Source organism: Petaurus breviceps, unplaced genomic scaffold (assembly GCF_028583685.1).
Source record: "Petaurus breviceps papuanus isolate PSGF00001 unplaced genomic scaffold, PetGlider_PUasm1.0 490, whole genome shotgun sequence".
Classification (NCBI taxonomy): domain Eukaryota; kingdom Metazoa; phylum Chordata; class Mammalia; order Diprotodontia; family Petauridae; genus Petaurus; species Petaurus breviceps.
Genome location: NW_027186352.1, coordinates 25,047,262 through 25,074,322, shown reverse-complemented (window position 1 = coordinate 25,074,322; position 27,061 = coordinate 25,047,262). Strand labels below are relative to the sequence as shown.

General features: G+C 40.0%; 1 protein-coding gene across 2 annotated transcripts in view; it reads left to right on the top strand.

Moving 5' to 3' along the window:
- Window positions 1-27,061, top strand: part of RTKN2 (rhotekin 2) — a 107,267-nt gene that overhangs the window by 5,915 nt on the left and 74,291 nt on the right. For both annotated transcript variants that reach the window (XM_069101857.1, XM_069101856.1), the window contains exons 2-4: window positions 2,130-2,326; window positions 14,888-14,946; window positions 26,196-26,249. In XM_069101857.1, coding sequence (XP_068957958.1) covers window positions 2,130-2,326; window positions 14,888-14,946; window positions 26,196-26,249 — 310 coding nt within the window. The remainder of the gene's footprint in view (window positions 1-2,129; window positions 2,327-14,887; window positions 14,947-26,195; window positions 26,250-27,061) is intronic.

Sequence of the window (27,061 nt, the reverse complement as noted above, 5' to 3'; positions counted from 1 at the left end):
TCTCTGTCTCTCTCTCCCTCCCTCTTCTCTCCCTTTGGTCTCTGTCTCTCTCTCCCTCCCTCTTCTCTCTCTTTGGTCTCTGTCTCTCTCTCCTTCCCTCTTCTCTCTCTTTGGTCTCTGTCTCTCTGTCTCTGTCTCTCCCTCCCTCTTCTCTCTCTTTGGTCTCTGTCTCTCTCTGTCTCTCTCTCCCTCCCTCTTCTCTCCCTTTGGTCTCTGTCTATCTCTCCTTCCCTCTTCTCTCTCTTTGGTCTCTGTCTCTCTCTCTCTACCTCTACTTAACCCCTGTTTCCCTCAGCTTCCTCTTTTGTAAAATGGGGCTAATGCTCATATCACCTCCCAAGGTTGTTGGGAGGTTCAGATGACATCAAGGGTAAAGCTCTTTGCAGACCTTAAAAGTGCTGTTTACAGAAATATGTCTCGTCCGTTCTGTGTCAGATGGCACACCAGCCTTCCCTGCACCCTCTCTCAGAGCTGTTTTTGGCCTTGAGGGAGGTCTTGGGGGCACCTGGCAAGAGCCTGGCCCTTTATTTACGCACCTGGAAATCCTCCTGTGTGGGTAAGGGTTAAGGGCTGCTTTCCCCCATGTAGCTATCGCCATCTGGTGACGCCTGCCCAGTAAGGCAGCTTTCCAAAGCCACCTGGAAATGATGGGGGACCGTGGGGTTTTACAGACTATCTCCAGGCCTTCAGAGCCTAGGGCGCATGGATAGATTTAAGGGGCTCTGTAAAGTTGGATGGGAAAAAATTCACATCACTCCTTCCCCTAGCCTCTAATAGAAGTTTATCATTTTCTGGAAAGAGAATAGTAATAAAAGGTCTCACCCAATTGCCATCGGGTCCATCACATAAAAGGTTAAGCATCTTGGCTCTAGTCTGACTCCTCTTATAGAGATACCAAGTCTGAGGGATTCAGTCACTTGCCCAAGGTCATCCAGGTAGTAAATGACAGCTGGGATTGAACTCCACTTTCTCAGCTTAAGGCCCTGGGCCCCACAGTAGCACCTGGTGGGACTTGAGCTGTCCTTGGGGAGGCTCAGGCTGTTCCTCCCCAACACCCTGTGGTGGCTGTCATGCACATCTCTGGCTCCTCAGTAAGCTTACTTTTGCTTTTTTTGTAGCAAACAGGTCGCATTTGTGTGTTATGCTGTACAGTTTATAAAGCATTTGATTCCCGCTAACATCTCTGGGGAGGTTGTGCCCATTATATATGGGGGGGAAACTGAGACCCTGCAGCATTTTACTCATGGCCAAAGAGGACAAAACTGAACCATTTACTAGTTGTTTGAAAGGAGGTTTGCGTGGGGGGCTGGTAAGGATTGTTTGGAAAGAAGAAAAGACCTGGGATAATTGAAATTAAATAGATATAAAGGCATTATTGGGTAGAAAAAAACCTGCATTCATATGACATATTTACATAGTAACTTCAGGCTTACCTTACCACAGTACCAGGGTGTTTTGTAATGTATATAATTACACCAAAGGACACTTGTTAAATAAATATGTTTTTTTTGGCATGTGTTAATGCACTTCATTTGGATAGTGGAGTTGAGAAATCTAGTGTTTATCTCTCCTGGTAATCTTTCCAAAATATATTCATGCTCTTACCCATCAGTTTCCTTTTCTTGTAAAGGACTGCTTGTTTCCTTAAAATGGTGAATTTCTAAATGAATAATTCCATTCATATTTTCCGATTAATTTTAAGATAAGCAGTTTAAAATTTTTTTTGTGTGTCTTTTAATTCTTTTTATCATTTCATTTATCTATGTTAACTGTGTTCAGAAGGGAGATTTTATTTTTAGTAAAAGAAATGTTAGCATGAGCTTTAAATGTTGGCACCTGGGATCATGATTCCTTTCCTTCCCTCCCCCACTTCCTCCTCCTCCCCAGGACACCAGCTTAATTAAGATTCACATAAGTGGAAATGCAATCAGCCCTTTGCATTGTTAATACTAAATATGTAGAATCAGCCTAATTCAATTCCATGAATGTATGAACTACCTACCAGGTACAATACCATAGGCTGGGGATACAAAGATAAAATCCTCTCCCTTCCCTTCTCTTCATAAAAAAGTGTTCTTCTTACCCCCCCCCCCCCCCAGTCTTTTAACCACCAGTTTGCTTTCCTGTAGGATGTCAGCATCCAAGGAAAACTGGACTTGGAAACCCGGATGCGAGAGGGAATATGCAAACTCCTTTCACTGAGTACTCAAAAAGACCAACTCCTGCAGGCGGTTAAAAATCTGATGGTCTGCAATGCTCGAATAGAGGCTTATACAGAAGAGCTGCTGAAGCTGGAAGACGAAATTGGAAATGGAGCTGCAAGGCGGTGAGTTCAAGTTTATGGCTTTGAACCAATTTAAACATTTGATTCAGGTAGAAATATCAAAGCATCCAGTATTGTTTTAAAGGTGAACTCTGAAGAAGGGCATGGCCAGCTCCTTCAGGGGCACAAAGCACTTTCCTGACTTCTATCCCGGGGCGTAGAGCTGACTTCCTCTGGAATCACTTGGGGCAGCTTTAATTGGTAGGAAGTTTTCCTGGTAAGCACATTGAAATGGGGAGGCAGAAGAATTTCATAGCCTCCTAGAGCAGATGATCTCGTTCAGTACAGAAAAGGAAACTGAGGCCCACAAAGGCTGACTTGCCCTGACTCATACATCTAGACGAAAAAAGATTTGTCTGCCTTTCTGCGGATTCCTCATCTGCTGCACCCACCAGTGCTTTCTCAGAGCATCCAAAATGGTACCCTTGTCAGATTGTAGGCTGAGTCTGTTATCTTGGTCCTCCCTGTCTGATGTTCCTTCAGTCTGCAGGCACAGGGAGGTAGGGAGTGACTGTTTCATAATCCAGTATTACCTCTGCTCTAAAATGATTCATTTATAAAAATGTTACATAAGGCTGGTCCTAGCCCTGCTGTCTGTTATGTAACAAAGGCAGGGGGGAAAAGGGAAAAAAGGCTGCTGAACAGAGAACACATGTGATTTCCCAGCTCCCTACTGAATGCTGTTGGGAAGGTTACCTTCTCTCTTTATATGTAGAAAGGGGAGTGGCAGATGGGAATTATCAGGATAGCTGAAGCAAAGTGACAAACCAAAGATTAAATAAAAGGCTTAAACCCCCTCCACATACACACACCCCTCCATACAATTATCTGTCCATTTCTGATCCAAATTTCCATTCTTAATTATTAAAGTGATTTCCTTGATTTTCCAGTCTCATCTCATACATAGAAGGCTCCTGAGTTATTTAATTGTCCAAGGATGGGGGTTCTTAACCTGGGGTCCATGAATCTCCAGGGATCCATGTAGAGATTTCATGAGGCCTGTGAATTTGGATGGGGCATTTATTTTTACTAACCTTTATATCCCCAGTGATTTAATTTTATTCATTTTTTAATCTGAGTAAAGGCCAAAGGCTGCCAGAAGGATTCAGGCAAAAATAAAAAAGTTAAGGAATGTAACATGAAGAAAACCACACCCATTCCACATCAGATAATTGTGAGGCTTAAAGAGACAGTGTCATAGATTTAGGGAAGAATGATTTTAATGTGAAAATTCTATTCCTCCTTAGGTCAGTTAGGCAGTCAAACTCTCGCTGAAATCTGCTGTATACAGGGCACGTTGTTAATTGCTAAGATAGGATTTCCCCATATCCCAAGCTGGTGAGTTCCTCTACCATAGGAACATGGCAGGCTTGGGGCAAGTTCAAAGGTCGCCCTGACTTGTGGCATTTGTGTTGGATATAGTTGGGGTGGTCAGCTGACTTCCAAGCCTTCATGGTTTGACCAAAAGGAGTCCCTGAGACAAGGAAGGAGAATGTGGTGCTGTGGGAAGGAAGAGGATCGGTGTGGGTGTTTTAGTAGTGTGAGCTACCTAGGCTTTATGATCGTTCCATGCCTCAGTTTCCCCCCCTCTCACCCTAACTGTCATATAGAGTTGTAAAGATTGTAGGAGATAATGTAGGTGAAAGTTTCTCTGTGGCCCCAGACTGGAATGGTGCCCAAAGGTGATTAAGACCTTTGCACCTGCCCCAGACATCTGGACAGGGACTATCTATAGAGGGGCTTCCAGATATTTCCAGGGCCCCATTCCTCCCTTCTGCCTTATTTTAGGAATGCTTATATAAAAGAAACATTGATTACAGTTATTTGCATAAACTGCTTAGTTTTTATACCCTGACATGCAGTGAGAGGCCAGTAGTGCAGGGCGGAGTCTTGCTTTGAAGCCACAGAGGCCTGGGTTCTAGTCCTGCTTCCATCACCTTTTGTCTGTGTGGCTCTGGGTAAGTCACTGAGCCTCAGTGTCTTAGGCAACCCTCTCTTTTATTTACTTATTTCTTTGGTTGGTTGGGTTTTTGGGGGGAGGGCAATTGGGGTTAAGTGATTTGCCCAAAGTCACAGGCTGGTAATTGTGTCAAGTGTCTGAGGTTGGATTTGAAGTCAGGTCCTCCTGACTCCAGGGCCAGTGCTCTATTCACTGCGCCATCTAGCCGCCCTTCTTTTATTTATTTATTTGGGGGGCAGGGAGCCATAAGGGTTTAGTGACTTGTCCAGGGTCACACAGCTGGTAAGGGTCAGAGGCCAGATGTGAACTCCGTACTCCTGACTCGGACTGAGCTGTATCCACTGCAGCACCCAGCTGTCCCCAGGCAACTCTTAAGATGGGGGTTCTTAACCTTGGGTCCCCACAGACTGCATTGTTTTTAGGGGGACTGCAAGCTTGGGATTTATACATATATATATAAAATCTATATGTGTATATCTTCTGGTCACTATTCAGTGTATTCCTTTGTAATCCTACATGCTTAATTTCATTATCTATTATTCTGAGATGGGGCACATAGATTTCAAAAGAGTAAGGCATCCAAGACCTAAGTTCTAAGACTGTCAGGTGTAGACAAGTGCTGACCCTCGGTGGAGAGTCTTCCCTCTCCAAGAGGCCCCGGTCCTCATCCCTCCCAAGCATCTCGTACAGGGGCAGGACTGCATCGAGCTGTGAATAGGTGGGCTAGCTTCATTACAAGCTTGACTTGGTTCTGGCCTTCCTGGTGGGTCGTTCATAGAACTCACTCATCCAGAACCAGCTTCCCAGCATCCTGGGCGCCACGGTGAGGAGGCAGGAGAAGTTCTGGCCCGAGGGGAGCATGTGGCTCTAATTGTGTCCTGGTGGTTTGATTTCTGGTGACCAGAGGGCCCAGCCAGTCTTCTCCACATCGGACGCATTTGCTCCCCTCTTTTTCTCTGTCACAAAGGACGTTGACTCTGGGCAATGACTGACGTACAAAGACGAAAACTGTCAATAAATACATTTAGAAAACAAACGAGCCTCGTTGCTGCTGCGGTGTCTGTGAAGGGTCCAGGGGTGACACACAGACGTGTCAGGAGGACCCCTCATGTCTGCTCCTCCCATGATGTAAAGTGCCTTTTGAAGCACCGAGGGCCCAGGATCCTCCAGCCTGCCCAGAAGGCGGCCCTTGGCCGGCCTCTCAGTGTGCCTGCTTTCCTTGCTGAGCTGGTTTGTGCTGTGACAGATCATCTCAGCCAAGGGACCCGTATTAGATCTGCACCTGGAAGACTGAAGTGCACACAACCATTTACTCCATTTAAAATGCATTTTGAAAGAAAATGGCTACTTGGTGCCCTCTGCTGTTCATCTCCTTTCACTGCAAGTGGACCAGTACTCCCGTTCAGAAATACTTCCAGCCTCAGTTCAACATTTCTCTATATGTAAAAAGTAAATATTCACCTAAACTTAGCACGAGATCATCTGCAAACTGCGCGGCTGGAGGGTGGCTTTGGCCTGGGGCCAGGTGTCTTGTCTGTCCACCAGTTGGCTCTTTATTGATAGCAACAGGAGATTGATCAAACATGTTTGCTTAACCATCAACCACTCTATCGGTGGAAGTCGTAGTTTAATTTCTTAGTCTCAGAATCCACTGGGGTTTGGGATTTTAAATTTATGTAGCACTTCAAAGTGCTTTCCAAATATCATCTCCTTTAATCCTCATAACAAACCTGGGAGGTAGGTGCTAGGTTCCCAGACAGGTTAAGTGACTTGCCCAGGGTCACCAAGATAATATATGTCTGAAGCAAAATTTGAACTCTTGTCCAGACTCCAAATGCAGCTCTCAGCCCACTGTGCCACCTAGCCTCTCCTATATGTAAAACATTAAAGTTAAGCTAATTCACATTTTTTTCTTTGGATAGCTATGAGTGAAGCAATATTACAGGGAGACCTGATTTATCCATGTAATTGGCTGCGTTTCCTGATGGATTTTTCTAACCTTCTCTAAATCACCTGAGCCAATAGGAGTTTAAGGGGAGATCCAAGTACCAGATGGTTTCAGAGGTAGTCAGATGGCCCCTCTGTCAACCCCAAAACTACATGGCTCAGACACATCACAGCCTAGGATGGGTAGCATCTTGTTGAGAGGGATTGCTAAATAGCCATCAGGGATCTGATTTTTGTGGAGTAACAGAACAGTGCAGAAGTTCCTTGGGACTGGAGTCAGGGAAATGGATGACTCAGTTTTCGAAAGAAGAAAAAAAGTTGATTCATCCAATAGATGCCAATTCCTGGGAAAAAAAAATTGAACAGATTATTAAATAGGTGGTTTGAGAGTGCTTCAAAAGGGACCCAGTCATCACTTGGAACCAACATGGGTTTTACTAAGCCAACAACACTTCCTTTTTGACCTTTATTTTTTTGAACTGGAAAATTTGAACAATAGTGGAGAATGGGAGAGGTCCCACAGGACTGGAGGGAGGCAAATGTTGACTCTTTTACTTCCCTTCTCTTTTTATTATCAACAAGATTTCTTTCCCCTCCTCACTTCCCAAAAGCCATCCTACATAACAATAAAAATAAACCGATCAGTACATTGGAAAAGTCTGACAATATGTGCAATGTATCAATGCAATATATTACCCCTGTTGACCTCCCACCTCTACAAAGGGATGAATATCCTCTGTTCTCAGGGGCTATGCTTGTTCTTTGTCATTTGGCAAACATTCATTTTGTGGCTTTTTCCATTTCCGTTATTAGTCATTTGTGTCTGTGATTTTCTTCGCTCTGTTGACTTCACTGTGCATCAGTTCATGTAAATCTTTCCTTGCTTTTTTGTCGTCATCCTCTATCATTTCCATTATATTCATGTCCCATTCCCCACTGGATGGGAATAGTTGATATTTTGGTAGTACATATGTGGTATAAGCCCAGTAGCGGCACCTCTGTGTGAAAGGGTGTCTGGACAGTATTACTCATTTTATTTGCATAAATCCAAATTGCTTCCAAAATGTTTGCACCATTTCACAGCTCCACCTCCGCTGCCAATAACTATTACTGTCTTGTCTTCTGTCAGTTAGCAGTGTATGAGACGATACCTCAGGGTTGTTATGAATTTCATTGTTCTTATTAGTGATTTGGAGCCTTCTTTCATATGGTTCTTAATAGTTGGCCATTCTTCTGAACTGTTTGTTTGTGACTTTTGACTACTACTCTCCGGAGGGTGTCTTATAATAATAATAATAACAATGGTATTTTTATAGCATTTAAACATTTACAAAGGACTTTACAAATATCTGATTTGATCTTCACAGCAGCCCTATATGGTAGCTGCTATTACTCTCATTTTACAGATGAGGAAACTGAGGCTCAGAGACTTTTAAGTGATTTGTTTGGAGTCACATAGCTAGTGTTAGAGGCTGGATTTGAACTCAAGTCCTCCTGATTATAGGCCTAGGCTGTATCCATTGTACCATCTAGCTTCTCATGCCTTCCTGCTCCTAGGTGAATTAATTTTGTTTGTGCAGAAGCTTTTCAATTTCATGTAATAAAAGTAATTACTTTTATCTTTTTGTGATTGTTCAGTGAAAAATACATCTGCCCTGCCAGGGGACAAGTAGATGGCACAGTACAGACAGAGTAGGTGTTTAATAGATGCTTCTTTAAGCAGCATTTTTTAATGGCAGCTGTACTTTGGGTACTGCTGTCCATTAATAATCTCCAGATGTCTTATGCACTTTGTAATTGTTTAGAATGGAATTTTCCTTCCTGTTGTCATCTCTTGGATTTTGTTATATAGAGATGCTATTTAATTTTGAGGGTTTAATTTTATAGCCTGTAACTTGGCAGAAGCTATCAATTATTTTGTCTGAGTAGTCTCGTTCATTACCTGGGATTTTCTAAGTATACCTTCGTGTCACCAGCAAATAAGGAGAGTTTTGCCTCCTTATCTTTATGCTTTTAATTTCTTTCTCTTGTCATAGTGTTATTATGAGCATCTTAGAATTGTATCAGATAATAATAGGAAGAATGGGTTTCATTGATTTCTTCCTGTATTTAATGGAATAGCTGCTAGTGTATTTCTGTTGCATGTTATACTTGCTTTTGGTTTCAGAGAGAGTTATAATATTTTAAAAAGGTTCTCCCTCTGCCTATAAGGTTTCAAACATATGCCTGTTTTTCTGTGTCAAAGGCTTTTTCTGTATTTATTTAGGTCATCATGTGGTTTTCATTGTTTTTTTTTTTTAATATGATTATTTTGAAAGAAACCATAGAGAACAAAATAATATCAATATTAACCTTATATTCTCCAAAAGCCTTAGCATCTAAGTTCATAAAAGAAAATTAACTGAATTACAAGTAAATAAACAGTAATATAGTGGTGGGAGAACATCTTAATGTTCCTGAATACAAAGATAAACAAAGGAAAATATAGGAGTGAACAAATTTCTGGATAAACTAGGGCTTAAAGACATATATATTTTCAATGGCACTACTAAAGAATATACATATTTCTAAGGACCACATAGAACTTTTACCAAAATTGGCCATAGCAAACGAAGATATTGCAAATACATGTCAAAAGGAAGAAAGAGTAAACAGACTTTACAGAATGTAATGCAACAAAAATAGTGCAGGGAACACAAACAAAAGGTATACATAGAATGGAGATTGACAATGACATTTTAAATAATGAGTCAAAGAACAAATTATAGAAACAAGAATTATGTCATATTCTCAGCTTTTTTAATGTATTTGTTTTACAGATTTTTTTTCTTTTGTCTTTATTGTTATGGGAAAGCTCTTTGGGAGAAAGAATGGGGAGGGATAGTGGAGGAAATTCTGGCATTATAACAAAATCAGTAAAATTTATTTTAAAAAGATTATGTAAAAGAAGAGGATAATGGTGAAACACCATAGCAAATAAACAAATTTTGGGATACAACTAAAGCAGTTGGCAGGGGAAACATAATTATATCCCTATAAATACATTAAAAAATAGAAAAAGAGAATATTAATGAACTGAACTTGCATTTTAAAACTCCAACAAATAAATTTAAAATAAACACAAAAGAGAAGATATTAAAAATTAGAGTTACTCAGTAAACATGTATTAAGGGCTTGCTGTGTGGCTGGTTCTGTGCTAACCCCTGGGGATACAAAGAAAGACCTTTTTCTCAAGGATCTCCCAGTCTAATGGGAAAGACAATAGGCAAACAACTATATAGACACAAAGAAAATATGGGAAATAATGCTAGCGCCTTTCCTCTGTTAATTAAGTTAGATCCGTAAAGGTTTCTTGTAGAAAGTGAGATTTGAAGAAAATCGGGGAAGCTAGATATTAGAGTTAAGGAAGGAGAGAATTAGAGGTTAAATGTTTAGCCAATCCAATTAAAAAGGAGAGGGTAGAAATAGCAAAAAAAGTAGTACATGAACAAAGTCAAATCCTATCAAGACCTGGAGAAGTAATAAACACTGTCAGAACCTTTGATCACAGTCATATAATACCAAAACTGAGAACACACCAGGAATAGAGGAATACCTTAAACAATATGAAATACCCAAACTAACAGACCAAAGAGATTATCTTAGAAAAGGACATAGAAATAGCTATTAAGTAACTACCAGAGGAAGGGTGGGGAACTCTGGTGTCCTGATGGATTCATAGAATTGTATCAGAGTTTTAAAGTACAGTTAGTACCAATGTCATGCATATTATTCTCAAAAACAAACAAAAAAAAAAACACACTACCAGACTCCTTTTATGAAAGAGTACTAATAAAGCAAAAGGAAACTACTGAGTCTATAGACTAATATCATTAACTAATTTTCATTCAATTTTTTTTATAAAATCTTGGTAAACATCACATCAAATTGATCCCAAAAAATCATTGTGATCAAGTTGAATTTATACCAGGGATGGTTTAACATAAAGAACAGAGTCAACATAATTAATCATATTAAATAAAAAATATCCAAAACCACATGATTATTTCAGTCGTCTTCCTTTTTGGGTAAAAAAACAAAACAAAATAAAAAACAAAAGGGAGAACTCTTTAGAGACAAGTAAGTTTGAGTGTTGGCATAATTCTTGGTTTGTGAACATTTAGAAAGGCAAGTAGTGATTACTAATACTCAATATAGCCTTATCAAGGGCTCGTCATTTCATTCTGACTTAATTACCATTTTGCCATTGATTAATGAAAAGAATGCCATAGACATAACACTGAGATTTTTGCAAAGCATTTGATAGGCATATGCTATACTTGAGATGGAGAGATGGGGGCTAGATAGGACAGTTATGTGTTGAATGAATGGACTCCAATCATAGGTTATAGGCTGATGTTTTACTTAGAAGTCTCTAGTGGATTGCCCCAGGGATCTGTGTTCTGGCTTTTATTTCTTTCCTTTTTTGGGGGGGTAGAGGATAGAGATTTACAGATGACACAGATAGCAAGGAAAGTTAATACACTGTATGACAAGAGTCAACATCGAAAGATCTCAAGAGGCAGGAATGCTGATTGCGATCTCATAAGATGAAATTAAATAGAGACAAAAGTAAGTTCATAAGTACAAGGCGAATGGAAGGTTTTAGTGGACTACAAGCTTGATATGACTGATCCCTAAAAATGAATGGGAATTCAGGCTTCATGGAGACGAGGATGTTGTCCAGAAGGAGGGACATATGATTGTCCTGTTGTGTCAGGGCTGTCCAGATCATATTGGGAGCATTGCACTCAGTTCTAGGGGCTACCTTGCATAAAGGACATCTACAAACTGGAAAGTATCAGAGGCCACTGACCAGAATGGGGAGGACACAGGAAACTGCCATCTGAGAACTGGTTGGAGGAGCTTGGCCTGCTCAGCCTGGAGAAGAGCTTTTCTTGGGGGGTTCTGAAGAGGAACAGACACAATTTGCAGATACGATATGGAAAGATCAGACTAGCTTGGCTTGCCCTGCAGAGGGCAGAACTAGGACCAGTGAGTTGAGACTGCGAAGGCAGATTTAACATGACCTAAAAGAAAACCTTTTTAAAAAATTGTACTTTTATTTATTTTAAAATTATTTTATTTTATTTTCTAAATTAACAAGCATTTATTTTATCTCTTCCAACTCCACTGTTAAAAAATGAAAAATGTAAAACTTTGTAAGAAACATCCATAATTAAACCAAAAATTCCCTCAGTGTTCATACCTAAAAATGAATGTCTTGTGCATCTTATGTCCCTCAGCTCCCTGCTGGAGAATAATCATCTTCAGCATTGGTTCTCTGGAATCAGAGAATGGTCATTGAGTTGGTCAGTTTTTTCTAATAGCCTTCTGACTAAGTGCTCAGTTCTCTTCCCCGCTCCCTCTATTCTGTCCCTTCTGGCACTGCCTTCTTCCTCATGGAGACATTTGATGAGTTACCTGGCTCAAAAACTACCAGGAGTTCCACATGCCTGCCCAAATAATCAGTAACCTACTTAAGTTGGCATTCAATGCCCTGCCCAGTTCATTTCACAATAAAGTGCTGCTTCCAAGCAAATGACTGAGAAAGGCTTTCTGATCTCCCCTTGTCCTCTCTTGCCTCTGCATCCTTTCAGGCCCCAGATTCACTCAATTAGAAACTCTACCCCTTAATTCTCCTTCCCCCCGAGGGCCAGCTCAGTGAGGTACACCCCTTATACAGGAGATCTTTTGATCTGCACAGCTCTGGGAAATCCCTTCTTCCTTGCCTAATGTTCTTCACTAACTTGTAGCATAATTAACATTCTTGCTATAATTATTTGTATTCATGGCTCATCCCTGTCTGATTTTTAAAGTTCCTTAAAGATAGAGGCTACCATTTTTCACCTTTATAACCTGAGGCACCTGGCACGGCACTGAGCCTTTTCTACAGTATTATCTGGATTAAAATGAATGAACTGCACCTCAGGGTGAGCCAACTGTGTGACTTGGCAGGCAAACAAGTAAGTGCCTTCTTAGCATGTAGTCATAGGGGGTCGTCCCCGGGGGTTAACTGCCTGCCTCACTCCCACCACATCTGGGTTCTCTTACGCAGTTCTGTGCATTACATTTTTAATGGAACAGACCAGAGTATGAGGTGAAGGAATTGGGGAGAAGACATTGGTTGTAGGTGTCCAATCTTTGGAGAGTTCTCATTTGTATTGAAGGGGGAAGTCAATTTATTTTTGGCCTCAGAGGTTAGAGCTTTAGGACACTGTGCAGACACTGTAGGGGGCTGGGGGGGAGCGCTGCAAATTGCTGCCTCTGAGTAATCCTGTGAAATGACATCAATGACATCAATACTGTTGGCCTTCAGTCTAGAGATGTGTATGACTACTTTTTATGGAGCATTCATTGGACAATCAATGCTTCAAGTGGGAATTAGGTCACTTGACGACTTGAAGACCCTTTTCTCTACGCTTTTGTGATTCATTTATGATAGCCTTAGTGATTAGAATAAAACAACTTTAAATGGCTGTTTCTTTTGTGAGATTTTACAGTGTGTTTAATACCCATTAAGATTGTTATTATATTAAAAATTCTTAAATAATAAATTTCTATCTTTGCAAATTTGAGTAAACATAGCTAGAAAGTAGGATAGAAAACTCATCTGCTGCCGTGATGCCAAAGAGAATGGAGGAGGCATGAAAAAGAAGCTAGGGGTAGGTAATGTCCAGTGTTTGCTTCAGGAAACAAATAGCTCTAAACTTTACCTACCTGAGCATACCATATTCATCTAGATGCCATCCTTAATTAGATTTAATGGATTTCAACTTTAGAATAATTCGTAAACCCTTCCATTGCATCTACTCGGCTGTTTAAATTACCTGGCTTATTAGGCCTTCCCGTTATCTCCAGTGAAATTCATATTTTGATGGATTATATTGCTCATTGCTTATTATTGCAGAAATTTGAAAGAAATCTCATTTATATGTCAGAAAAGATAGGAGTTTGAATTTATGAATGGTAATTCTATTTCAAAGGAAAATGAATTTCCTTTTATGTACTATAAAATGTATTTTATCTGAGATTTGATAATAAAGCGATGAGGCTGATGACTGGCTTACAGAATTAGTCTCATTATTTTATAGTCTAGTTCAGGCAAAGGTTCTGCATATGTGAGTCCCGGGGTCCCACTACTTGGGTGCCACCCCCCTCCACTGTCCATTTCAGCTCACCCAAGCCTTTTCATCCTGTGCAGGTCTGACCCAGGCCATGTCATCAACTGAAGTATCCCAGGGAACAGAAAGGGTTCCTCACTAGCTAACATATTTTACCAAAGTATTTGTGTGCCCTAGTATTTGGAGTGAGAGATGAAAGCCGGAGATTAATAGTCTTTTAATTAGAGACATAAAGGAAGCTGGGCTGTTGGTTCCCAACAACATCCGTCCTGTTCAAAAGTGAGAGCATGATTTTAAACTGTAGAAAATAAGTGGGATGACTTCCTCCTTCAAGCACTGACCTGATCTTTTCCCCCAAAGTCTTTATTTAAAATCAAATAAGACTTAGATACATACACATTTTAAAATATATATATCCCATTTCACCATAAATTTGAGAATTGACCCTGAGGAGTTAGAAAAGACAAAATATTGGAGGTTTTTAGGACATAGAATGTCAGGGAGAGGCAGGGATAGGATTCAATGTTTATTCTCAGGGGTATTATTTGTTGCTACCCTAAGGCTAGAATCATTGCTTTAGCATCTCTTCCTATCTTCATATGGTCATCAACTTATTTTAGTATATGCTTTGTACTTGGGAAATATGTATATATAATATATACACATAATGATATGTGTGTGTGTGTGATTATATATCTCTTTCATAAACTGATCTACTAGTCTGGCATAACTTGTTCTAAGTGAGCCCATGCTGGCTCCTAATGATCGCCTCCCTCCCCGAGTGTTCATAAGCCAGCCCTTTAATTCATTTCTAAATAGCTGACCTGATCGGTGTGGTATACTGCAATGAAACAGCAGGACCAACTGTGTTTGAATTCTGGCTTTGGTACTTTTCTTCGCAGTCATGGGCAAGTCACAACATCTGCCTGGGCCTCAGTTTCCTCATCTGTGAATATAATAGGATACAAAATAATATGTGAAAATCTAATTATACAATTATATATAATGCAGTTATACAGTAATTTAGATTATGCACAGTAATATCTGCGCTGTGTCCCTCATAGTCTTGTTGTGTTGGAAGGGCTTTGAAAGCATCAGTGCTATATAAGGTGTGTATGTGTATATGGGCATTCATTATTCATAAGATTATATATGTATGTATTTATACACATCACACATGCATAAATTTTAAACTATCATCAACAAGCATTTGTTAAGACCTTGCCATGTACAAGACACTAGCCCTAAGGGTACAAAGAAAGGCGAAAAAAAAGTGTTCCTGTCCTCAGGGAGCTTATATTCTAATGGAGAGGGAAACAATATATGAATACCTCTGTGGATACTAGATATATACTGTGTCAGTGCGGGGGAAGGGAGCATCTTGCTGGTCAGAATGAGTTACTTCCTGGTGGTAAGTTAATGAAACTTTGCAAGTTAATATTGTGTCGTTTGGTAAGGGGGTGTGATAATTCAGTCTCCCTTTTCTTTTGACAGATGTGTGGATTCTGAAACTAAACCACGAACCGCTTGTAAAGGAAAGATTGCACTCTCAGGTACGTGATACATGGGCATTCATTATTCATAAGATTAATGACCTTGTTCATACTATAAGAAGTTACTAAATATGTACAGTTGGTTTGTTTTTTTTATTCTTTGTAATGCTGTCAGATTAACCTTGGTAAAACCCCCGTCTCTTGCCTTGTGCTCCCACTCAGAGACTTTAAGAGAGGTGTTAGTGGGTCACTGTCCTGAGCCTGATGCTCTGGCCCAACCATCACCCAATCCATTCCCTCCCATTACTGTGTGATACAAACATCTGGTTTTGTTCACTGCTTGGCTTGTTGCCAGTTCTCTCGTCTCCATGGCCCATCCATCTATCCTATTTGCCAAGTCACAGAACCATAGGCAGACTTGGAAGGAACCATGTAGTCACTTGATCCCTACTCAAGTATGGATCCTTGTCCATAGTTGGGGTTACCCCAGTTCTGCCTGAAGACCTCCAGGGATCCTCATAATAACCAGTATGCAGATGGTGCATTAAAATGTTTTGCAAATATAATCTTCACACAGCCCTGCAAGGTAGACGCTATCATCACTACCATTTTGCAGAAGTTTCAGAGGTTAAGTAGAGGACTGGTCTGGAGTCTCACAGCTGGGAAGTGTCTGAGGCAGAATTGGAGGACAGATCTTCCTGTTTCAAGCCTATGGCATCACCCTGCTGCCCAGAGATAGGAAACTGTTTATCCTGAATCGCAGTCTTTTATATTTCAGGACAAGTCTGCTTCTCCTAGGAGATGCCACATTCATTGTAGCACCAAGGTGGGACTCTAGTCCTAGCCAAGGGGGTTTCAGCTCCTAGAGGTACTAACACCTCCTGTCAGAAAGGCTTTAGAAGTAGTCCCAGCAGCAGACACCGTCTTGTCTTTGAGGACCAGCCTAGCTAAGTTCTGAGAGTCTCTTCCCAATTAGCCTGGCCACTTGGTGATGAATTACTGGGCCCAACAGCCATAAAGAGAAATTTCAAGTGTCTCTGTATAGCCACACCCCTTCACTGTTGGAGCAGAGCAAAAAAAAGTCACAATTTTTGGACCCATCCCTAAATGAGAGATCCCTATCAGTGACCAGCAATTGAACTCACTTCGAGGAAGTGAGTCATAAAGTTTGACCTTTTCACTTGACTTGAAACCAGTTTATAATTGCCATTCAATGCAGGAGGGACTCACAGGTTTCTCTTGAAAGGCAAATAAAAGAGTTGGTTTTATTGCATGGATAAGCACATCAAGAAAGGCAACTTTTGGAGACATTTGTTCATCTTCCTTAGCAATGCAAGTGATGAACATTTTCGATTGAGCAAGACCATTGTGAAAATAATTGTCAATTATGCACTGACATTTGGTTCAGAGAATGAACTTACAAGGACCCTACTAATTAGATCAACATCATCAGGAAAACTTGAAAAGCAGTGTGGCAGAAACGGCATAGACCAATATTTTATACCATTTACCAAGATAAGGTCAAAATGGATACATGACCTAGATATAAAGAGAGATAGTACAAGAAAATTAGAAGACCATGAAATATATTACATATCAGGCAGATGGATAGGTGAACAATTAATAAATAAGAGATGAAGAAAAAAGTTAGGTATAAAATGGATAATTTTGATTGGATGACATTAAGGAGTCTTTGTACAAATAAAACAAATGTAACTGGGATCAGAAGGAAAGCAGAAAATGGGGGCGGGGTTTATACACAGTTTCTCGGAGGTCTCATCTCAAATATGTAAAGAACTCCTCAGATCTATAAGAATATGAGTCATTCCCCAATTGATGAATAGTCAAAGGATATGAACAGGCAGTTTTCCAATGAAGAAATCAGAGCAATTTATAGTCATATGAAAAAGTTCTTTAAATCATTATTGAGTAGAGATGCAAATTGAAACAACCTTGAGATATTTTTCATCTACCAGAATGGCTAAAATGATTGAAGGGGAAAGTGACAAATGTTGGAGGGGATGTGGAAAAATTGGGACACTAATTCATTGTTGGTAGAATTGTGAATTGATCCAACCATTTTGGAGAACAGTCTGGAATTATGTCCAAAGAGTTATTTATTTAACTACTTATTATACCCTTTGGTCCTGCAATATCACTTCTACATCTATTTCCAAAGATGATTAGGGAAAATACTTATATGTTCTAAAATGTTTATAGCAGCTCTCTTTGTGGTGGCAGATGGAGATGCCCATCAATTGGGGAATGGCTGAAGTTGTGGTATTTGCTTGTGATAGAATACTACTGTGATAAGAAATGATGAGCTCAATGATCTTAGGAAAACAAGGAAAGACTTGCCCAAAATTATGCAGAGCCAAGAGAACATTGTGTACAATAACAGCTATATTGTAAGAATGACTTTGAGCGAATAAACCATTTTAACTATTCTAAATACCCAAACTAACTATAAAGGACGTGTGAAGAAAGACACTCTCTGCATCCAGAGTGAGAACTGATAACCAGAAGTGTGCATGGAACAATTTTACACACGTGTGTGTGTGTGTGTGTATGTGTCTTTATACCATTTGTGACTAATGGTAGCCAGTGGTGGGGAGGGAAAAGAAAAAACTTTACATGATAACTTTCATATATTTAAAAGGAATAGCAAGTTGTACATAATAGATTTGCAGTTTCATGTGTAAACTGTCTTTTATACTATGTTATGGAAATATTTGTTTTATTCCATAAATTAAAAATAAAATTTTAAAATAATTAGATCCACATCTACTTGGTTATTAGTGGCTCTAGTCAGAAGTAACATGCAGAAGTGGGCATGGGGAAAGGATGGCCCCAGATGCATTGGAAATCATGGTTCAGGGGTAAGAAAGGCTTGTAGACTGTACCAAAGCCTCCTGCCTCCACATCTTGATAATGGCTTAGAGAATGGCCCAGCAGACATCTCATTTGTCAGGCACCTGCTGCATGTCTATGCCCTGTGCAAGGGGCTGATGATACAAAGACTACAGTGAGACAGTTCCTGTCCTAGAGATGCTCACACCATCTGTGGAAGACAGCACGTGTAGGAAGGAGTGTATAAAATAGGAACAGGAAAATTCTGGGAAGAAGGCACAAGTATCTGGGGGAATCAGGAAGGGATACAGTGGTACCTGAGCTGACCCTTGAAGGAAAGAAGGCAGAGGTGAGGGAGAAGTGCCTTCCAGGCACAGGTACCACCCCCACGGTATACAAGTGTACAAGGACTGGTAAGAAGACGAGTTTGGCTCTATTATAATGTATACAGAAGTAACGTTTAATAAAAGTGGAATGGTAGATTGGGCCAACTCATGAAGAACTCCAGATGCCAAACCTAGAGCTTTATACTTAAACCTGGAAGTAATGGGAGACTCCTAGAGTTAATTGAGTGGGACAGTGACATGGTGTTGCAGCAAGCACCCCAGTGTCCCCAGGGTGCCTGCTCACACAGGTTCTTGGATCTGCTTTGTTAAAGGAAAGCAACTCAAAATGGGTTAACAAGCTTACTTTAATCAGTCAGACATATATCGTTTACCTTGTTCAGGGGAAAAAGGTCAGCACCCCACACTTCAAAATATACAGGCATAATTATCAAGACAGAAACATCAAGTAGACAGATTTCCAAACTGTCCAACCATTACATCCATACCCAGTCAACATCTAGGTTTCCACATTCTGGGTTTTTCAAAGCCGGGGGACTCTCAACAATGGCTTCCCAGAATACAGATCAAATCACAGAACACTTCTCAAAGTGAGCCCCAAAACAAAGCTACACATCAGGGCTTATATAGCCTTCTCCTGGCTCAGAGAATGTAACAACCTTATTGACCCACTGGCCAATCAAGAAGTATCTACTGAAAAACAAGCCTCCCTCCCCAGGCTTCTGGTGCACTTTAGCCTAGGGGCAGGGAAGATCTTCAAAATTTACATTCGGCCCCAAGATCTTTCATGCCCATAGCATAGACAATTTACTTTTGAATCAGCACCAAACATTTCCCAGGTCACATTTTCAAAGTACAGAACCAAAGTTACCAAAGTGGCCACTGGCCCTTAAACAAACACAAAGTACATAGCATTATCATCTCAATTCAAAACAAGAGTTCAAATACAGTTCTCTGGGGGAGGGGGAGGGGTATCCTTCCCCTCACACAGCTCCAACCCCTGCCTCCAAGCACAGAGAGGGGGCTGGGCAACAAAACCAACAAAGTGGGGTCCCTGGGGATCCAAGGCACTTCATCCCACCCACCATAGTCACAAGTCCATCCTCCCCCTGGGTCCCAAACTGTGGGATGCAGCCAGGAAACACACTCAGTGCCCCTGCTTTGCTGCTCAGTTCTTATCTTTTCCTGTGGCTGAATTCCGAACTCCTGGGTTCCTTCTCCTCCTGCAGGCGGCAGCCGCTCCTGGCTTCTGCCTAGGTCCCGATGTAGGCAGCTCACCATTCCTGCTCTCAGCTCAGTGAAGTCCGCATGCAGGCCATTCTTCTCTCCTGCTCCACAGCTCCACAGAATCACAGCTACCACAACTGGGAAACAAACAATTATCTCAGTCCCCATACTTTCCTTTTACTCTGCAGATCCTGTTCGTGCTGCCATTTTGTAGCAGCAAGCACCCCAAGCGCGTCCTCAGGGTTTGCTGCCCATACAGGTTCTGGGATCTGCTTTGTTAAAGGAAAGCAACTCAAAATGGGTTAACAAGCTTACTTTAATCAGTCAGACATATATCGTTTACCTTGTTCAGGAGAAAAGGTCAGCACCCCAAACTTCAAAATATACAGACAGAATTATCAAGACATTAACAGATCAAGTAGACAGCTTTCCAAACTGTCCAACCATTACATCCATACCCAGTCAACATCTGGGTTTCCACATTCTGGGTTTTTCAAAGCCGGGGGACTCTCAACAACGGCTTCCCAGAATTCAGATCAAATCACAGAACACTTCTGAAAGTGAGCCCCCAAACAAAGCTACACATCAGGGCTTATATAGCCTTCTCCTGGCTCAGAGAATGTAACAACCTTATTGACTCACTGGCCAATCAAGAAGTATCTACTGAAAAACAAGCCTCCCACCCCAGGCTTTAGGTGCACATTAGCCTAGGGGCAGGGAAGATCTTCAAAATTTACATTCTTAATACACATGGCCAGGCAGCATTTTAGGAAAATCGGTCTGGCAGTTGTGTGCAGGATGGACTAAAGTAGAGACAGACTTATGGCACTTGAGAGACTAACTTACAAGTATTTGCAATAGATAGTCTATATGAGAGATAACGAAGGCCTGGACTAGCACAGAGACTGTTTGAGTGGAGACTAGGAGATGATGTGAGCTGTGTTGTGGAGGTAGAAGCAACAGGATTTGGCAACTGGATGTGTGGTGTATACAAGAAGGAGAAGTCAAGCATAACTGAGATCTCGAACTTGGGTGGTGATATCCTAGACAGAAATAAGGAGGTCTAGAAGAAGGCTGGGTTTGGGGGGAGGGGGAAATAAGGAATCCAGTTTTAGATATGTTAAGCTCAAGATGTCTGTGGGAGGGAGATAATCGATTTTTTTATGCTTCCAGTAAGCTACTGGATATGTGAGGCTGGAGTTTCAGGCATAACCTAGGGCTGTGTTTATAGACTTGGAGGTTATCAGCTTAGACCTGGTAATTAAAATGTATGTGAGCTCAGAGACAGAGACTGAGAGAGAGAAAAGAGGGCCTAGAATATTTAGAAGGTGTGATATGCATGATAAAATCACAAAGAAAGAATGGTCACATATCAAAGGAAAGCTGTGCCATGAAAATTCAGTGTAGAGCATCCCACCGGAGAGAGTAGTCTATGCTACCTGACGTGGTAGAGGGTCAAGGGTGAGAAAAGGCCATCATCACTTTTAGTGCTTCAGAGATCACTGAAAACTCCGGAGAGAGAAGGTTCAGAAAAGAGGAAATCACATTTTAGTAAAGGAAAATGACTACTTTTGATTCAGATTCTTATATTTTCTAGGTATAGCCAGATCACTGGCTTCTAAGAACAAAGGTCAAAATCAATACTAAAATAGACGAACAAAACAAAATAAGGTGGCATAGCATATAATGAAGGTCTCCTTTCTGACTTATTTAAACAAGCTGTTAATTTTGCATAATTAGAAACAGATAAAAGAACAGACTTTGACACAGACAGTAACCATTTTAAGTCTCTTATCACAATGAAGAGACTGAAAGACCCTAGAAACTGTCTTGGGAAGAAATATTTGGTCTTCATTTTTCTGATTAAATTTCAAACCCTGTTAGCTGAAGCCCACTGGTCTGGCCTGCTGACATTTTTAGATCTAGATGCTATCAGCCCATGTATTAGCTGGCCTTTCCAGCATTGTGCCTGCCTTTGATTTTATTCGCATATCATTTGTGCCTTCATCCAAGTCTTTGTAAAAATGTGGAGGAGAATAAGGCTAAGGGCAGACCTACTTGATGACACTGCCCAGAAACCTGTCTCCATTTGGCCATTAATCAGCATTGAATGTGTCCTAGCAAGTCAGCCAGTTCCAAGCCTACCTGACTTTAGTTTTGTCCAGTCCATACCTTATCATGAGAGACTGTCAAAATGCCTTACTAAAATCTAAACTATGTCCGTGGCCTCTCCCTGGGTGGCCTGCCTAGCGAGACTTGTTTTAAATGAATTCTGGTTGGCTTTTAGTGGTTACCTCCTCCTTTGTCAAATACTGATGAATCATTTCTGTTGTAGAATTTTATTTTTAAGTGGAAATTAACGTCAAGTTCACTGACTGTAGTTTGAAGTATCTACTTTTTTTTAAAATTGAAACATCTCCCCATCTCCTGGCTAGTTGGCCCCTCTTCTACCCACATTAGTTCCTCAGAGATCAATCACTAGTAGCTGTTCGGTAATCACATCTCTAAGTTGTTTCAGCACCCATGGATAATAATGAAAGTGGAGTAAGTGACCAGACTATTCAGGTCAGCTAGGTTGTGTTACCCCTCTTACCACTGTCGTCGTTTGCCTTTTGAGGCTCTTATGAGCACTTTTGTTTGTTTTATCCTTCCCAGTATGAAGGTCATTTTTGTTAGAAAAGTAGAATTAAGATACGAAGTGTGCAGCTGCATATTATTTTTTAAATTCAGTTTTATTTTCAGTTCTGAATTTTTTCCCTCCCAACTCCCTTCCCACAACCACTGAGAAATAAGCTTCAATCGTCACCTCTTCATTTGGAGATGGATATCATGCATTTCATCAGTACTCCTGTGGGATTATTACTGGTCATTGTGTTGAGCAGAATTCTTAGTCTTTCAAAGTTGTTTGTCTTAGTATTTTCTGTTATGTGAATTGATCTCTTGGTTTTCTTCACTTCACTTCATATAAAAGTTCATACAAGTCTTCCAAGGTTTTTCTGAAGTCATCCCCCTGATTTCTTGTAGCACAATAATATTCCATCATGTTCATGTATCATAACTTGCTAATTCATTGCCCAGTTGATGAGATATCCCTTCAGCTTCCATTTCTTTGCCATCACAGAAGGAACTACTACTATATATATGGCTCCTTTTCCTCAATTTTTATCTCTTGGAAGGGGGGTGGTGGTAACAGACCTAGTAGTGGTATCATTGGGTCAAAGGGTATCCACACTTTAATAATTCTTCAACAGTTCCAAAATGTTTTCCAGAATGATTAGATCAATTTACAGCTTAACCAACAATGATTGATTTTTTTTTTTTTTTTAAGCAATCCGGGTTAAGTAACTTGCTCAAGGTTACACGACCAGTTATTTCTGGGTGTGGTGCTGAGTCTCTGAGCCCGGGATTCGATCTCCAGGTCATCTCAACACTGGAGCCAGTGATCTTACTCGCCGAGCCACCTGGCTGCCCCAATTTATTTGGTTTCTAATTTTTAATCTTTACTTCAAAGACCCTTGATTGAGTGTAATTTTTATTACATTTTTTGTTGGTAAAATGATGCAGTAAATATTTCTGCATTTACTTACGAGGTTTTTAATGCTGTAATACATGATTAATTTTTGGAAGGTTTCACCTCCCTTCTGATTTCTTGTTATCTTCTCAAGCACCCCAAATAGGTGTTCTATATCCCTTCCTTGGTAGCTAGAGCACTTTTCACTTTGAATACAGTCTTAGTGAATCCTGGCATTTTGCCTTCTTGTCACTATCCTTAGAAGAACTTGTCATTCTGTTGTGTTTTTTTCTGTTATTTGAGCTTGATTCCATTTTTTCAATCTGTCTTTATTAAGTTTGCTTTAGTTGCTAAATTATAACCTATTCCTCAAGTTCAGTTCCCTGATCATTCCAGGACAAAATGATCTCTGTTTTCTGACTTTAAGTGGCATTGCCTTTTCATACTTGTAACTTTTAGCAGAGATTTTTTATATTCATTATTTGAATACATACTTTATCTCCTTCATAGAGAGTAAGTTCCTTGAAGGAAGAATGTTTGTATTCTATGTAGCACCTATCGTGCTGCTTCACAAATAAGAATTCAGTAAATATTTATTGTATATTTCTTTAAAAGGGAATTTTCAAAAAGATCTTTTACCTTTATTGTCAAGTGAGCTAAATCTTTTATCCAAATGGCACCCTTCAGTGTACAAGGGTAATAAATTACCAGTTGGGCCTTGAGTGACTCAGTGGAATTAATGCCATTCTGAAATAACTAATGTATAGCTTATGGCAATCAAATAGGAATTGAGTATCATTGTACTAAATCCCTCATGCAAGACTGCTTTGGACCTGGATTTTCCTTTAAAGACATAGATAGCTCTCTTGACTTTTGAGAAGCAAAGATTCTTTTACTTCTCTGTTACTAAAAAAATTTTTTTTTTAATTCAAATAGGTGAAATATAGCAGCATGTTTTCCCCTGGAACATGATCCTTTTTATCCAAAGTTTAATTCCCAATCTGAGTACTGAAGGCCTTAGGTAATGGATTGTCTTTTTCACCCTCGTCTAATCACTTTTTGACATTGGATAGAGCATGTTGTGAATTTTAAATTATCACATGACTGTTTTGTTAGAAGGTTTCATAATTTCTTTTTTCAGATATAATTGTTGTGCTGGCAACCTCCAATTCCTATTCCTATTCTGCTAGTTAGGGGTCAGCTCTCCATTAACAAAGTAAAACGGATAATTGAAGCATTTATCCTTCTAATTTAAGTCAAACACCAAATTGTTTCTCACTGTCCACTCCATCCCTTGTTCCTGGCTTCTGTTTTCTCTTCAGACAATTGGGATTGGCAAGGCTGCCCTCTCCCTATTGGACAGGAAGAGTGCTGTTGGTTTTTTTCCCCAGAGCCATGAGATATTCTCAGAGATTGATGACGTTCAACAGATGTGCCTTACTTTATGGCAATCAAAGTGTTTCCTAAAGGTCTGTAAACCACACTTGTCCAAATTGAATCATGCCCTATGTGAGCCAAAGGAGCTTGCTGTTTAGAGGACTCTGCCTGGAATCTTTTCACAGAAATGAAAAATCCATTCCTAGTGTGAATAATTAGTTCAGTTTACCTGTTTTCCTAGTTTCGATTTTTGGATATCAATTCCAATGCTAAGTTGAGATCAGAGAGTAGAAATGGAGCCAACATAGGGAGGGGATGGTGATGACAGACTGATAAAGTTCTAATTGAACAGTCAAGGTCTCAGGGGGTCTAAAAGGAAGGCACTTCATAAGTGTATCCAGCTTAAATCCATACAGATTTGTAACTAATTAAAACTGACATAATTAATAGGTGTGAAAATTTCATGTGTAAACTTGGTAAGTGATGATAGAGGGAAAAAAGTTTTAAGTAGGGATTAAAGATCTGCTTTAGGCAGTTTCTCAGGAAATAAATTGAAGTAGAAGGTTGAAGCAATTATCTAGGTAATTTAGGCAAAAATCTCCAGGTATTTCAAGCTGAAACTCACTCTCCACTTGGCATTGTCTGTGGATACAGTTGGATGATGCTATATCCTCCATCATGCGCCATTTTGTCCACTCAGTGGCCACATGTACTTGTCTACTCTGTGCTTATTCCTAGAGACTCCAAGGAAGAATTATTGGTAGCCCCCATGAAGCAAGTTCACCTCTTCCAGAGCGGTGTGGAAAATCGAAAGGGCTATCCAAATAATTGGAACAAAAACAGTTTGGGATTTCCTAGTTCATGGATGGGGAACCTGCGGCCTCAAGGCCACATGTGAACTTCTAGGTCCTTGAATGTGGCCTTTGACAAATCCTTTTATTAAGAGAATTTGTCCAGTGAAGTTTGGATTCAGGCAAAGGACCAGGCTTCAGATTAGAGGACCACATTTGGCCTTGAGGCCACACGTTCCCCACCCCTAATTTAGTTTTAGGGTCTCTTGGAAGGAGTATTATAAAAACCCCATATCTGGAATTTAAAGGACTTTCTGTTCAGGTATTGGCTGATACCCAGCTCAGCATTCTCTTTCCCTCTCTCTCATTTTTTTAAAGGATACTCATTTCACTTGCCCACAAATGACTTTAGCCATTTTCCATCATTCCAACCACATCAGTTTGCCCAAGGTCCCTCTCATCAATGTTTTGTGTATTGGTAAGAGCCAGTTGGTGAGAGTGAAGGTCCAAAGCTGCTCCTGAACTGGGACTCCGAATCACCATGACTGTAAATGGGACCTTGTACAAGGCAAAAAACATCTGGATCCCAGCTTCTGTCTCCTAGGCCTCCAAGGGGCCTGTGCAATCCCAGAAGGAAGTGCAGTGATTCTCAGCAGTACTAGAACAATAGTATAGCAAGAACAGTCCTGGGTCCTCAAGTGACCTAAGCTCTCTGGGCCTCAGTTTCCTTCTTTGTAAAAAAAGAAGATTGAACAAGGTGGTCTCACAGGTTCCTGCCAGCTGAATCAGTGAAATATTATATTGCTGCCTTTACATTCCCTTAAATGTGTTATTAATGCCTATACAAAACAGAAACACAAACAGGGTTTTCCCATAGTCGATCTCTTTTTCAAGTACAGAAAGAATATCACAAAATGAAAATGTTATATTGTAAATGTATTGTAGTTCTTCCTGAGTAAGACATGTTATGTTATTTTTAGTAATCTTTCATTAATATTAAAGGCCTGTAAGATTTAAAATTTCTAACTTAGCACTTTTCTAAAAAAGCAAAATGGTAGCTCATACTGGGACATTTAAATAATAAACTTTCTTCTGGCATTAGTAGTCGGTATCCATTATGGAATTCACAGGCTAAGATTACTTCAAGGGAGGAAGTCTGGAAGAAAATTATTACACATAGTCATTTCTTTTTTTTTTTTTTCCCTCTAGATATTCGAATACCATTAATGTGGAAGGACTCTGATCATTTCAGTAATAAAGAAGGTATGTGTAAAAATTTTCTTAGTTTAAATCAAATGTGGGATTATTGAAAGCCAGTCTGTTTCTACAATGAGATGCAGATATCATTTAATTAATTGAAAGAATTTTGCTGAATTATTTAACAGGCTGATACCGTCTCTCAGTTGTAACTTCCCACCAATTAGCATTCTGCATATCTGGTATATTTTTGGTTTTTGCTAGGAAAATGTGCAAAGCTATAGTTATGGTTAAAGTAAATAGGAGAGAAGTCATGAGAGGAAGAAAGTTGATATTTATAATTGGACTGGCAGTTAGAAATACTTTACTGTCTCTTTACTTATTTATAACTCATTCCAATATTTCCGAATATGTAGCACAGGGTAGGAAAAAAATCTGCAGCTTAGTCTCTGATTTTCAGCATTTCATGGCGTCTTGGATGGTTTTTACAAATTCATGTACTTTCCAGGGTCATGGAGATTAACCCCAAATCATTTCCAGCTGTTATCCAACATAATATTCACCTTTGTTGTCAATGAGTTCAGAAAGTCCACCAAGAAAAAAAACCCAAGATCTTTTATCTAGTTCACTTTTTCTGCTGTATTATATTAGCATATTTTTCTACTGATTGATATTTCTTTAATAATTGGATCACATTAAGCATGATTAATTTTGCATGGAATGTCTGAAATTTGGTTAGTTTTCTATTATTCCCTTTAAGGAGTTATAGGCACCTTTAGAAAGGATCGAATGTCAAAGTAGAAGATCGTCTTTCCAATGATTACAGCAAAATCTCTGTCCTGATTTGCTACATCAAATCTCTTCTATGTGTGTTTAGA